The sequence below is a fragment of the Chiloscyllium plagiosum genome, unplaced genomic scaffold (genome assembly GCF_037043375.1).
Source record: "Chiloscyllium plagiosum isolate Xiang-an unplaced genomic scaffold, Cpla_swu_hap1 HiC_scaffold_27, whole genome shotgun sequence".
In the NCBI taxonomy this organism is placed as follows: Eukaryota; Metazoa; Chordata; class Chondrichthyes; order Orectolobiformes; family Hemiscylliidae; genus Chiloscyllium; species Chiloscyllium plagiosum.
Genome location: NW_028270165.1, coordinates 61900998 through 61916083, shown reverse-complemented (window position 1 = coordinate 61916083; position 15086 = coordinate 61900998). Strand labels below are relative to the sequence as shown.

Here is a 15086-nt window from a genome sequence, read left to right as displayed (position 1 = left end):
GTGTAACACAGAGTTGTGGGATTGGCACCTGTTGTTATTTTGTGATCTATTCCAAATGAAAGTTTATCTCTGCGCAGGCACAAGTGAACAGCCTGTTTTTGTGCTTTCTGCGAGATCAGGCTAGCAGCTTTTAAATCCTTATGTTAAGCAGCAGAAGCAAACAGTAGATCAGCAATTGTATTTTGAGAGTGGTAATTCTAACCCTGGTAATCCCGTTGGGTCAACAGAGAGAGAGGGAGAGCATGTCACATCTAAAGTGCATACAGAAGAGTTGTTACACTTGTTCAGTCAGTTGAGTTGGTTCTGCCCTCAGATGTGACTGGATGTTGCTTTTCATGGATCATAATTAAACTACAACGGAACACATTAAATTCAAGGAATTCAATTGAAAGGGCAGTTTGAGTGAATAAATGGAAAACTGCTTAAAGATTGGCTCCAGGTCTTTTACTTCACCAATTAGAAGTTGTTGGTTTGACAGCTCTCCTAATCATAGAATCCCTACAGTGTGGGAGCAGGCCATTTGGCCCATCGAGTCAACACTGACCCTCCAAACAGCAGCCCATCCAGACTAACAAAAATGTGCACCACATGTGTGCAGAGAAGGGGATGCTGGGAGTGAGTGGGATGCTTTCACCACCACCATCTCTCTCCAAGACACAAACATCCCCATAGCTCCACCTGTCCATTCCTCCACCACCACAGTGCCTCCGGCCTTACCCCCTGCCAACCACAGTGCCACTGTCCATTCTCCCTGCCACCCACAGCATCCCCTGACCATTCTCCCTGCCACCCACAGCATCCCCTGACCATTCTCCCTGCCACCCACAGCACCCCCATCCATTCTCCCCCGCCATTCATGGCTCCCCCCTCTCCATTCCCCCGTGCCACCCACGGCACCCCTGTCCATTCCCTCGCCACTCCCGGCACACCGTCCATTCTCTCTCTCTCTTTCTTTCTCTCACCCCCACCCTCTGCGCCCCTGTCCAGTCCCCCTTCCCATCTTCTGACTTCCATGCATTTTCTCTCTCCCCCAAATCCTCTGCTCTCCATCCCTCTGTTCCCCCATATATTCTCTTTCTCCACCCACGTTCTGCCCTCTGTCCATTCTCCTGCCATCCACTGACTCCCATCTATTCTCTCTCCCCTCACACTCTGCACTCCACTCTTTCTCTACCCCACAATGCTCTGTACCCCATTCTCTCTTGCCCCCTCCACTATTTACTGCTGCCCTATTTTCTCACTTTGCCCCCTACCCTTTGCCCTGCAGGTCTTTCTCTTGCCCCCCCACTAACCTCTGCCCCCCAATCTTTCTCTAGACACCACCCTCTGTTCCTGTCCATTTTCTGTTTCTCTACACACCACCCTCTGCCCTCTCATCCATTCTCTCTCTTTTCTCCCCATCCTTTCTCATGCCTCGAGCCCTCTTTGATCACTGTATCAAGGCCTTTTCAGAAAAGAGAGAGAATAGATGGTGATGACTCAACTGGGAGTCAGGACGGGTGACAAATGGCTGATCTTTAAAATTGAGAATAGCTAAAATGATACATTCAGAAACATCATTAAAGTCTGAAAGCATGTTCAATTTTTAAGAGCTGCTGTATTCTTCTGAAACTTGCATTGAAATAGGCGCAGTTAGGCCACAGCTCAGGACAGGCTGTAAGGGGTGAATGACCTATTCTTAGTCTCATGAAATTGGTTCTGACTATGTCAAAATAGAGTTATAGATTTGTATAGCACAGAAACAAATTAAATTAATCTAGTGACCCATTTGCCAGCATTTGGCCCATTTCCCTCTGAATCTTTCCTATTCATAGCCCTATGAGAATGCATTTTAAATATTGTAACTGTACCAGCCTCCACCACTTCATTGCATACACATACCACCCTTTGTACAAAAAGGTTGGCCTTTAAGATCCTCAGAAATCTTTCCCCTCTCATCCTCAACCTATGCCCTCCAGTTCTGGGCTCCCCTCCCCCCAAACATGCGGAAAAGACATACAAAAGTTGATCAGCCAGACAAAATGCAAAAGCAATAAAATGTCGAACCACGGGGGAACAAAATTGTTGCCCCATCTTTGTTTTCCTATTTGCATTTGGACACTTAAAATCTGTCCGTAAAACTAGCATCCCCACAAGAGTATATTGCCAATATTTGCTGGTGTCAGCAACGCAGTGCGCATGCTCATCGCTGCCCAAACGAAAGGCGCGCGACCTGTTTTTGATGGACCAATCGGAAGCCCTGGAGGACCAGAAGGAGATTGGTCTTCCTGCCAATCAGAGCCACCGCATTGTCTGAATGCGGAAGTTGGACCACGAGCCTCTGAAGCTGCTGCTCGCGCTCCTCTCTTTGGAATGTAGATTGAGCTTCACCCCAGACTATAACTTCCTTTGTCCGTCCAACATCTGTGAGTATGGTAGTCCCTTTTCTCACCCACTTTTTCCATTTCACTTTTTTTCATTCTGGGGTTCGGTTGTTGGCTTGCAGCAACTGAAAGGAAAAGGAGTGAATCCAGGCAGAGACATACTCTGGAAAAATTGGTCCAGGTCTGTGTCTCAATTGGCAAAATACATCGGCAGGAGACTCAAGAACACACTAAGCCAGGTAGCATAAGGGGGTGGACAAGGCGATGTTTTGGGTGTAAACCTTCTTCGTGGCGGAGTGGGTGGTGGGGGAGAGTGTAGGGGGAACTGTAGATGGGATATTAAAATGGGTGGTGACTGGGAGGACCAGTCAGTCTCTGCGGACCCGGCTGCGATGTTCGGCGAACCGTTCCTCAAGTTTACTCTTGATCTCCCCGATGTAGAGAAGTCCACAGTTGACAAACACATGGCAAATACAGTACCACAATGTGAAGTTATAGCATTTGCTGCCAAAAAAGAAAGCAGAAAGGAGGTGCATTATTTAAATGGTGATATATTGGGATGTGGATAAAGTGAGAACTGGAGATCAGAGTCGAAAAATGTGGTGCTGGAAAAACACAGCAGGTCAGACAGCAACGGAGGAGCAGGAGAGTCGCCGTTTTGGGCATGGGTCTTTCATCAGGAATGGGCGTACAAAGGGGCCTCAGCGTCCTCCTACACCAGTCAATGCCAGTTGTCAGACAGGAGCAACAAGCAATCAGCAAGGCAATGGTACATTAGCAAGAAAAATTGAGTTCAGAAGTTAACCAACTACTGGACTTCTGGTACCTCTCCTGTGATTGATTTACAGATATCTCAGCAAGGGGTCCAGCAATCACTTCCCTAGATTCCCACAGAGTTCTAGGGGCACCTGATAAGGTACTAGGTATTTATCCACCTTTGTGTTTCGAGACATCCAGCACCACCACCTCTGTAATATGGACATTTTTCAAGATGTCACCACCTACAGTCTATATCTTCCATAACCTTTTCCACAGTAAATACTGATGCAAAATACTCATTTAGTATCTCCCCCATTTTCTGCGGTTCCACACACAATCCGCCTTGCTGATCTTTGAGGTGCCCCATTCTCTCCCTAGTTACCCTCTTGTCCTTAATGTATTTGTAAAAACCCTTTTGATTCTCCTTCACCCTATTTTCCAAAGCTATCTCATGTCCCCTTTTTGCCCTCCTGATTTCCCTCTTAAGTATACTTGTTTATACTTTGTACCTTTATACTCTTCTAAGAATTCACTCAATCTATCCTGTCTATACCTGACATAAGCTTCCTTCATTTTTTGAATCAAACCCTCAATTTCCCTAGTCATCCAGCATTCCCTACACCTATCAGACTTTCCTTTCACCCCAACAGGAATATACCATCTCTGGTCTCCTCAGAATTAGGCTTCCTCCAATTTAGAACTTCAACTTTTAGATCTGGTCTATCCTTTTGCCCTCCTGATTTCTCTCTTAAGTATACTTGTTTATACTTTGTACCTTTATACTCTTCTAAGAGTATCCTTTTCCATCACTATTTTAAAACCTACAGAATTATGGTTGCTGACCCAAAGTGCTCCCCCACTGATACCTCTGTCACCTGCCCTGCCTTATTTCCCAAGAGTAAGTCAAGTTTTGTACCTTCTCTAGTAGATACATCCACATACTGAATCAGAAATTTTCTTGTACACACTTAAATTCCTCTCCAACGAAATCCTTAAACCTATGGCAGTCCTGGTCTATGTTTGGACAGTTAAATCCCCTACCATAACCATATAAAGGGAAATAAGGGTCTAAAACTGGGCACAATCCTCCAGGTCCGGCCTCAGCAATGCCATGTATAGTTGCAGCAACATTTCCTGACCTTTTGTATTCTATTCCTTTAGCTATCAAAGCCAACATTGCATTCACTTTCTTTCTTATCTACTGTACCTGCATGCTAGTTTTCTGTGACGTATTAATGAGGATACCCAGATCCCTCTGCACCAGAGCACCCCAAAGTCTCTCCCCATTTAGACAGTAGATCACCTTCCTTTTTTTTTGACCAAAATGCATGATCTCACACTTATCCACCTTAAACTCCATCTGCCACATTTGGGCCCACTCTCCTCACCTATCTATATCCATTTGTAAGGTTCTTATTTCCTCATTGCAATTTACCGTCCCACCTATTTTTGTGTCATTCACAAATTTGGCAATAGAGCCTTTTATCCCTGTATCCAAGTCACTAATGTGGATTGTAAATAGCTGGGGTCCAAGGACCCAACCCTGTGGCACCTCACTACTTACATCTTGCCATCCAGAAAAAAAGCCATAGATTCGGACTGTCTGTCTTCTGCCGATCAGCTAGTCACGTATTGAAGCTGATAAATTACCCCTAATCCCATATGATCCCACCTGTGAATTAACTTTTTGTGTGGCACTTCAGCAAATGCCTTCTGAAAGGCCACATATATTAAATCTACAGGATCACCATTATCCACTATGCTTGTTACATCTTTGAAGAACTTAGTCAAATCTGATTTTGCCCTTCATAAAACCATGCTGACTCTGATGGATGGAATTTTGACTTTCAAAATGTTCTGATATTGCTTCCTTTATAATTGATTCTAACAACAGGTGTTAAACTAACTGGTCTGCAATTTCCCACATATTGCCTCCCTCTCTTTTTGAATACAGGTGTTACATTAGCATTTTTCAAATCCACTGGAACCATAAGACCATAGGATATAGGAGTAGAAATGAGGCCATTCAGCCCATCGAGTCTGCTCCACCATGGTTGACTGGTTTCTCAACCCCATTCTCCCACTTTCTCCCCATAACCTTTGATCACCTTGACAATCAACAACCTACCTATCTCAGTCTTAAATAAACTCAATGAATCTTTCTCACGTCTAGAGAACTTTGGAATATTATAACTAATGAATCCACCATCTCCACCGCACTTCCCTAATGTATTTTTAAGAAGCTATGAACCTAGACTCCAAGGTCTCTTTGTTAAGCAATACTCCCAAAGACGTTATCATTATGTGTTGAAGTCCTGCTAAGATCAGCCTAAATTGGACAACTGCATGATGCATCTCGGGCCATAGTCTGAGGTGTGGATTACCAGGTGCTGGGGATTTGTAAACTTTTAATCCCATCAATTTCTCCAACACCACTTCCCTACGACTACTCAGTTCCTTCAGTTCTGCTCTCAATGGACCATGTGTTCCCCAACATTTTGGGGACGTTATTTGTGCCCTCCTTTTGTGATTATATCAGCAACATATGTGGTTAATTGGTCCGCCATCTTTGTTCCACATGAGAACTTTGCCTGTTTCTAATTGTAATTGTTTTCACCAATCCTTTTTTCCCTCTTCACATACCCCATTTTCCCCTTTTAATCAATCCTTTTGTTGAAACCTGAACTGCTCCCAGTCTTCAGACGAGCTGCTTTTTTTTTTAGCTAATTTGTATGCCACTTCTTTGGATCCAGTCCTGTCCATAATATCCCTTGTTAGCGGTGGCTGGGCCACCTTTTGTTTTATTTTTCAGACAGGATGGAACAACTATTGCAGTTGCTCCAGGTGCTATCTAAATGTTTGTCATTTCTTTCAATAATGTGCCCTCGTTTGTTGCAGCCTGTTTGTGCCTGTAATTTCCTTGCTTTAGATTTAAGTCCCCAGTCTCAGTATCAACTCTGTTGCTCTCCATCGTAATGGAAAGTTCTCACTCAGTTCTTCACTCTTCCGCAAGGGACCTCTCACAGCTACATTGCCAATTATTCCCTTCTCATGAAGGAATTAACATTTTGGAATTTAATTGCCATTGGCCAACAGAACCATTGCAATTTTTGGGAGATTGTGTGCAATTCGGGTCTCCCTCCTATTGGAAAGATGTTGTGAAGCTGGAAAGGGTTCAGAAAAGATTTACAATGATGTAGCCAGGGGGTTTGAGTGATAGCGAGAGGCCAAACAGACTGGGTCTATTTCCCCTTGCGTGCCGGAGGCTGAGAGGTGACCTTATAGACGTTTATAAAATCATGAGAGGCATGGATAGGGTAAATAGACAAGGCCTTTTCCTTGGGATGGGAGAGTTCAGAGCTAGAGGGTAACAGGTTCAGGGTGAGAGCTGTGGGATGGGGGTGCAGATTTAAAAGGGACCTCGGGCATCTTTTTTATTCAGAGGGTGGTGCTTGCAACGAATGAGCTACCAGAGAAAGTGGTGGAGGCTGGTACAATTACAGCATTTAAAAGGCCTCTGGATGGGTATATGAATTGGAAGGGTACAGAGGAATAGAAGCCAGGTGCCAGCAAACGGGGCGATATTAATTTGGGATATCTGGTTGGCATGGACAAGTTGGACTGAGAGTTTCTGTGCTGTATATCTCTGACTCTGGCTATCCACTAGACATTTGCCATGTCTGTATGTTCAGTCTCTCTCTGGTGTCGGTGTCAAAGCCTTAATATCTCATTCCACTCCCACTTCCCGGGATGTTAACCATTTCATGTCTGTTTTTTTCTCAAGAAGCTGGATTGCAAGTTCAACCTGAATTTACACTTGTTTTACTCCCCAGAATCAGACCTGCTCACTCTCGGCAATATCCCAATGTTGTTGTGAAAGATATTAACTTTCAGGTGGAGTTATCCAAAATTCAGTGATGTCAGTCCTGACATTTTTGCTTTTCTGCCCCTGTAAGATACTGAATCAGCACCTTCAGGAGAATTAGTTAGAGCAGAGTGAGAACAGAGGGGGAGAGAGAGTGGGATGGTGCTTTCAAATTTATGAAATAACAAAAGAAAAGAATGTTCAACGGCAAGTAAAATTCCTTGTTCTGAATTTCTACCCTGGACTAACAGTGACGACTTTTGTAATCTCTTTTAACAGAGTATTTGAAGATCTGAAGATGGAAGTTTCAACATCAGCAGATGAAGGGCTTATGCCCGAAACAGACTTTGCTGCTCCTCAGATGCTGCCTGACCTGCTGTGTTTTGCCAGTGCCGCACTTTCCGACTCTGACTATCCAGTGTCTTCAATCCTCACTTTGATGTCAATGTCTGACAGTCATTCAATCCATTGAGACCGCAACAATTTTCAACTATGGATCTATGAGAATGAGCAAAGCTTTGGTTCCTGCATGCGTGCGTTTTCAGTATCAATGGGACTGAATGAGAGACCTTACTGTTGCAGCGCACTGAGTGTGCAGCCTGAAACAGATATACGGGCCTGGAAAGAGGAACTCACAGCAGGAAGGGCCTGTACACAACTTTGTGTGCAGCTGAAGCTTTAACCATGAAGAAACCTAATGAATCCTGTCCTGTGGAGAAACCGTGGAAGTGTGGCAACTGCGGAAAAGGCTTTTGTTTCCTGTCTGTGTTGGAGACTCATCGGCGCAGTCACACCGGGGAGAGACCGTTCTCCTGCCCTGAGTGTGAGAAGGGCTTCGTCAATTCCTCCAACCTACTGACTCACCAGCGGGTCCACACGGGGGAGAGGCCGTTCACCTGCCCCGAGTGCAGAAAGGGCTTTACCCAGGTCTCTGCCCTGCTGAGGCACCAGTGGGTCCACACGGGAGAGGCCCTACAGTTGCCCCATGTGTAGGAAGGGCTTTATCTGGGCTTCCAACCTACTGACCCACCAGCGGGTCCACACTGGGGAGAAGCCTTTCAGCTGCCCCGAGTGTGGGAAGGCCTTCAACGATTCCTCTGCCCTTCAGACCCACAAGTGGGTCCACACACAGGAGAGGCCTTTCCCCTGCACAGAGTGCGGCAAGATCTTCAGCAATTCCTCCTCCCTGCTGAAGCACCAGCGGGTCCACACAGGGGAGAGGCCCTTCAGCTGCCCTGAGTGTGGGAAGGGCTTTACCCAGGCGTCGGTCCTGCTGATCCACCAGCGGATCCACATAGGTGAGAAGCCTTTCTGCTGCCCTGAGTGTGGGAAGGGATTCACTCAGATGGGCAACTTGCGCACGCACCAGCGGGTCCACACGGGGGAGAAGCCCTTCATCTGTCCCAAGTGTGGGAAGGCCTTCAGCGATTCCTCCACCCTACTGAAACACCAGCGGGTCCACACGGGGGAGAGGCCCTTCAGCTGTCCCGAATGTGGGAAGGCGTTTAGCAATTCCTCTGACCTGCTGAAGCACCAGCGTGTCCACACGGGGGAGAGGCCATTCCCCTGTCCCGAATGTGGGAAGGCCTTCAGCGATTCCTCCGCCCTGGTGAAGCATCGGCGGGTCCACACGGGGGAGAGGCCCTTCAGCTGTCCCGAATGTGGGAAGGGCTTTACCCGGGCAGCCACCCTGCGGAGGCACCAAGGAGTTCACGTGCCATCGCAGGGGGATTGAAGGAGCGACTGTCGAGTACCATTATGGACTGGGCTACCAACCCAGTTCTGGAACTCCCAGGTTTGAATCCCACCGCAGCAGATGGCGGATTTGGAATTCGGTCAGAAATCTGGAGGTCAGAATTTAACAATGAAACCATCGGGTGGGGTGGGGGGGAAGCCCCATTCTGATTCAGTCACGTCCTTTTTAGGGAAGGAAACTGCTGTTGTGGAAGGATTCACTCAGTCATCGCAGCTGCATCCTTTACCCGGTCTGGCCTACACGTGGCTGCAGACCGACAGCAGTGTGGTTGAGTCCACCTGCTTCGCCCCACTTCTTTCCCTCCCGGCACATGGGCGGGGAGAAACTTACTTGGAGACAAGGTCTGGGTTGAAATCGCTGAGTGAAGCAATACTTCCTCCGGGTTAAGGCTGTACCAAGGATCCAATTACAAAGGGACAAGTCAGTGGTGACCAATAGTAAAGAAAGTGGGGTGGGGGGCTGTGCTTTGACCTTGAGCTGTTAAAAAGCAGCTACTTTTTCAACACCTTTTTGCTGAGGTGATCTGGAGCTGTCACAAAGTTGGGTCACAATAAAGGTAACCTGAACTTACTGCTGGGCTCAGACTTTGAAAGCTTTGAGCTCCAACAGGTTTTTGTTTTAAAGCTGCTCATTTCTTTCAGCCTCCTGCACTAAGTTTCCAATGTCGTGTGTCAGATGGAGCAGTGAATGAGTAGCTGGTATCGTTAGAAATTGTAAATTTTTCAGGAGTGTAGAGTGCGTCATTTCATCGGCATTGTAAAGTTTACTGGCAGCACCAAGGTGTGCGCTGTGTTCGCGAGATATGATGTGGAGATGCCAGCATTGGACTGGGGTGGATAAAGTTAAAAATCACACAACACCAGGTTATAGTCCAACTGGTTTCTTTGGAAGCACTAACTTTCGGAGCGCTGCTCCTTCATCAGGTAGCTGTGGAGCAGGATCATAAGACACATATTTTATTGCAAAAATCACAGTGTCATGCAACTAATAGGATATATTGAACAAACCTAGAGTGCTGTTAAGCCATTCATCTTTTAGAATGGGTTGCAGGTTTTAGTTCGTTAATACGTAAATCCCAGAACTACTTTTAAGTCATAGTCTTGAGATGACTTATGGTTTTTTTTAAAAAAGTGATATCTTAGCTCAGACAATGCATTACAGGTGTGAGCTTCGAGTCTATCAGTATCCCAATCTTGAATCAGACTGGTTCTATTTCCAAAATAGAAATTTATAAGATTCTGTGCTTTTTGAGCAAAATTGAATGTATCTGCAAATATAATTCTGCCAAATTCACCCCATAGCGTTGTGCATATGTGTGCATGAGAGTGTGATTGTGTGCATGTCAGTTTGTGCATGCGAATGTGCGTAAGACTGTGTGAACATTTGGTAGAGTGTGAGTGTGATGGAGTATAAGGCTGAGAGAGTGTTCGAGGGGGTGGGGTGTGTGTATATGTATGTGACTGAGAGAGGGAGCGTGTGTATGAGAGAGGTATGAATAAAAGCGAGCAGTTGCGTTTTGCTAAAACAAGGAAGGGCAGGACTTGTACAGTTAATGGTAGGGCCCTGGGTCATGTTGTAAAACAGAGACATTGGGGGAGTTAGGGTACATAGTTCTTTGAAAGTTGCATCATTGCTAGACAGGGAGGTTAAGAAGGCATTCAGCAGCATTGCCTCCACTGTTCACACCATTGAGTTGGGATATCTTGTTGAGGTACAGAATGTTGGTGAGGCCACTTTCCGGGTACTGAGTACAGCTCTGGGTGACCCTGTAAGAGGAAGAATACTATTAGAGAGGGTTTGGTAAAGATTTACCAGGACTGGAGGGTTTCAGTTGCAAGGAGAGGCTGGGACTTTTTTCATGAGAACACAGGAGGTTGAGGGGTGCGCTCACTGAGATTTATAAAATCATGGAGTGGAGGTAAGGTGAATAGAAAGGGTCTTCTTAGTGTAGGGGAGCTCAAAGGTAGGAGGAATTTTTTTAGGGTGAAAAGAGAGGTGCAAAAGGAACTGGAGAGCAACGTTTTGACAGAGGGTGGTTTACATGAGGAATGAACTTGCTGAGGAAGTGGGAGATGCAGGGACAGTTACAGCGTTTAAATTACATTTCGATGGGTACATGAAAAGAAAGGTTTAGAGGATTATGGGCCAAATACAGGCAAGTGGGACGAGTTCACTTTGAGAATCCATGGATGATTTGGACCAAAGGGTCTGTTTCTGTGCTGTATATCTCTCTGAATCAGAAGTGAAACCAGTAGAATTCTGAAAGGGGTTTGAAAGGATAGATGCAGATAAAATGTGCCTTTGTTGGGGAGGGTCACAGAATCCTGACAATGTGAAAGCAGGCCATTCGGCCCATCTATTCCACATTGGCCCTCCATACTGCATCCCATCCATACACACCCCCTTACTCCATATTTTCCATGGCTAATCCACCCGAACCTGCACATCTCTGGACACTGTGGGTAATTTAGCACTGCCAATCCACCCTAATCTATAATTTACCTTCTCAAGAATGTAATCTAAGTACAGAGCTTTTCTAAGAAAAATGTCAGTCTGACTGGACATTGGGACACAAACAGAATTCACAACTCTCTTCGAAAAGCTCTGCATTTCAATGGCATTCTTGAGAAGGTAATTAAAACCAAACTCTGGGATTAACATACCAAAGAGCAGAAACCCATTCTAAAAGATGAAAGATTTAATCTAAAATTGTTTAATATATCACATTTCCATAATACTTGACTCCTTTGACTATAAATTCCTTGACCATGATCTCATTCTCCACAACCACCTGATGAAGGAGCAGTGCTCCAAAAGATAGTGCTTCCAAACAAATCTGTTGGATTATAACCTGGTGTTGTGTGATTTTTAACTTTGTCCATGGAAACTCATGAGTTGTGGGACTGGTAACAGTTGTCATTTTGTGATCTGTTCCAAGTGAAATTTATCCTCTGCTCAGGCACAGGTGAACAGTCTGTTCTTTGACTTTGGGGATGACCAGGCTGGCAGTTATTAAATGCTTATGTTAACCAGCAGAAGCAAACTGTAGATCAGCAATCGTTACTCTTTAGCCCTGGTAATCCTGTTGGGTCAACAGAGAGAGAGAGGGAGAGGATGTCACATCTAAAGTGCATATAGAAAAGTTGTTTTGCTTGTTCAGTCAGTTGAGTTGGTTCTGCACTCAGATGAGAGTAGATACTGCTTTTAATGGATCATAATTAAACACTATGATGGAACACCTTAATTTCAAGGAACGCTGAAAGGGCAAATTGAGCTGTAACCTTGAAGAGAGATGTTTTTCCATTTCTAACCTTGGATACCCCAACTGAGACATTTTTACTGATAGCTCCATAATCATTTTACTGCTGGATTTTTTTCAGGGCAAATAATTTCTGGGAGAAAATTTCTATCCTGGGAAGACAGGGAAATTTAAAGAAAAGGCTGTTAAAAGCATTTTAACTGTGGCCTCACGAGCTCTCGTGGGACAGTGCATTTGCTATAAACATTTCAGAGAAATTCTGTCTAACTGTTGGACTGAAAGTAGGTTCCCCATTGAATGTTAAACAGCTATTGAGAACATTGCACATTATAAAGTGCATTCCTAAGGAACGGAGGAGGATTGAACTTGCCAACGTGAACCACATTTTGCAGAGAGAGGACATTTCTCAGGATCGAAGAGGTTGATAGAAGTCAACAATTGTCAAATTATTTCATGAAAAGTACAGCTGGTATGGGGAGATGATTGGGGATCACAGAAGAGGAGTATCTGTAATGAGCACATAGAAACAAACCCTTCAGTCCAGGCCAACCAGATATCCTAAAGTAACCTAGTGACCTATTTGCCAGCATTTGGCCCATATCCCTCTGATTCCTTCCTTATTCATGTCCCCATCCAGATGCATTTTTTTTTCTTCAGAGAATACTTGGGTGAGAGCCAAGATATTGCTATTGCTCATCCTTTCCCTTCGTGCTAATTGTAGCTGGAGAAGCCTGAAATCTGAAAAGGATTTCCTGAAAAAAACATTGATTGAAGGTTGGGCTCAGTGATGGATTTTCTAAAGCTTTGCTATTGTAGTTTTCAATTTGCCAAAAAAACTTTCAGTCATTGTTGTCCAAGACAAAGTAGATATTCATTTAAGATATAATTGAGATATATATGTTCTTCACAATGTTTTTCCTTCATTACCAGTGATTGTCTGTCATTGGTACATTGAGCATCATCTTTTTGTGATTCAACAGATATGATTTGAATTGAATTCTGTAAGATGGTTTTGTATTTTATTTAATTTTGTGTTAAAGATTTCCTTTTCATGACTTTATTAAAATATCTTAATGTATTATAATGAAGCAGCTAATTTATTCTGAAATTATTTCAATTAGTTGGTCAATTGCCAAATAATAGCTGCATAACTGTTGTCAATATTAACACCCAGGAAAGCTATTTTGTTTAATATATTTGTAAAGATCTTATCAAAACTATAAAATTGTTTTTCATAGGAAATAAAATTTGCAATGTTTTATTAAATGGTTGAAAGTAACTTTGCACTTAATTGCTCTGTTTGGGATTAAACATTGTGACTTTGAAAGATTATTTTTATCAGAGTTTATGGTGAGTGTATTAACAAACGAATGTTGCCATTTTCTCTTGAATTACCTCAAGCTCAATTTGAAATTCTTGAATGAGTTGAGTAAGGGGTACAAAGTGAATATTTATTGCACTTTGCTGAAATTCTCTGCACTGCCAATGTATTTGATTAAACAAGATATGTATCTCTCTTGATAACTTTGTATTTCTTTGATATTTTATTTGTCAGTGCTAGTGCCCAAACATCCTAAATAAAAACGTTTTGGCATTTGGTGAAGTTGTGAATTTTCAGTCTGTTTCACAATTAAAGACACAACCAATCTAAAGATTAAATACATATAACAACGTCAAAGAGATTGTGATAATAGAAAGTCAACATGTAGAATTGCCAATGAAACATAAACCGTGGCTGCTCTGAATTTGGTACAGACTGAATATCAATTGAAATGATCAGAATTAGTAGACATGATGGCATTGTGCGCAAACTGTGTGTAGTGTGAGTTCAGAATTTTTCTGATCACTTAATTCTGACACATGCAGTGATGGCAGCACCATAATCTGTTTTATTTGTTCATGGACTGTGAGCATCACTGGCAAAGCCGGTATTTTTCATCATCCCTTATTTTCCTTAAATATTGGGTGAGGACAAGATGAGGTTGAGTTGCAAGGTCTATTGGCTTACCCTGTCCCCGACAAAACAGAGACTTTGGCAGGAGAACAAAAATTGGAAGTTTACTTAAATATTGATCCTCTCGTTTATCTCTCTCAAAAGGCAATTGTTTGGTCCATCAAATTTGTAATGGATCTTTTATAGAGTCATAGAGATGTACAGCACAGTATTCTTCCAGTAACAGAGTGACCAGAAGTGTACTCAGTACTCTAGAAGTGGCCTCACCAACATCCTGTACAACCTCAACATGATGGGCCAACTCCTATACGCAGTGGGGGGAACAATAAATGCAATGGTGCTAAATGCCTTCTTAACCACCCTGTCCACCAATGATGCAACTTTCAAAGAACTATGTATCTGAATGCCCCTCCACCTCAATGTTTCTCTGTTTCACAACATGATGCAGGGCCCTACCATTAACTGTACAAGTCCTGCCCTTCCTTGTTTTAAGAAAATGCAAGCCGTCACTTTTATTCATACCTCTCAGCTAACCGACGAAGGAGCAGCGTTCCGAAAGCAAGTGCTTCCAAATAAACCTGTTGGATTATAACCTGGTGTTGTGTGAATTTTAACTTTGTACACCCCAGTCCAATACCAGCTACTCCACATTGTTTCTCGTGAATACAGCCCACATCGCCCAGTGCTGCCAGTAAACTTTAAAATGCTGATGTAACAACACATTACCTGCAGTCCTGAAAAGTTTACAATTTCTAACAATACTAGCTCCTCATTCACTGCTCCATCTGATACACGACATTGGAAACTTCGTGCAGAAGGCTGAAAGAAATGAGCAGCTTTAAAACAAAAACCTCTTGGAGCTCAAAGCTTTTAATGAGAGCTTGAGCCCGGCGATAAGTTCAGGTAACCTTTATTGTGACAACTTTGTTACAGCTTCAGATTCCCCCCAGTAAAAAGGCATGGAAAACGTAGCTGCTTTTTAAACAACTCTGGGTCAATGCGCGCAAACACCATCCCACCTCACTTCCTTTACTATTGGTAACCACCAAGTTGTCCCTTTGTAATTGGATCCTTGGTACAACCTTAATCCAGAGGAAGTGTTGCCTCAGTCAGCAATTTCAACCCAGACC

At 43.8% G+C, this 15086-nt stretch overlaps 2 protein-coding genes across 2 annotated transcripts in view; both read left to right on the top strand.

Annotated features, from left to right (window-relative positions):
• LOC148144397 (uncharacterized) overlaps positions 1–13601 on the top strand; it is a 49290-nt gene extending 35689 nt beyond the window's left edge. The window contains exons 2-4 of the mRNA XM_087975323.1: positions 6021–6033; positions 7783–7914; positions 7985–13601. Coding sequence (XP_087831449.1) covers positions 6021–6033; positions 7783–7914; positions 7985–8722 — 883 coding nt within the window. The 3' untranslated portion in view covers positions 8723–13601. The remainder of the gene's footprint in view (positions 1–6020; positions 6034–7782; positions 7915–7984) is intronic.
• LOC148144394 (uncharacterized) overlaps positions 1–15086 on the top strand; it is a 121084-nt gene that overhangs the window by 50198 nt on the left and 55800 nt on the right. The window lies entirely within an intron of this gene.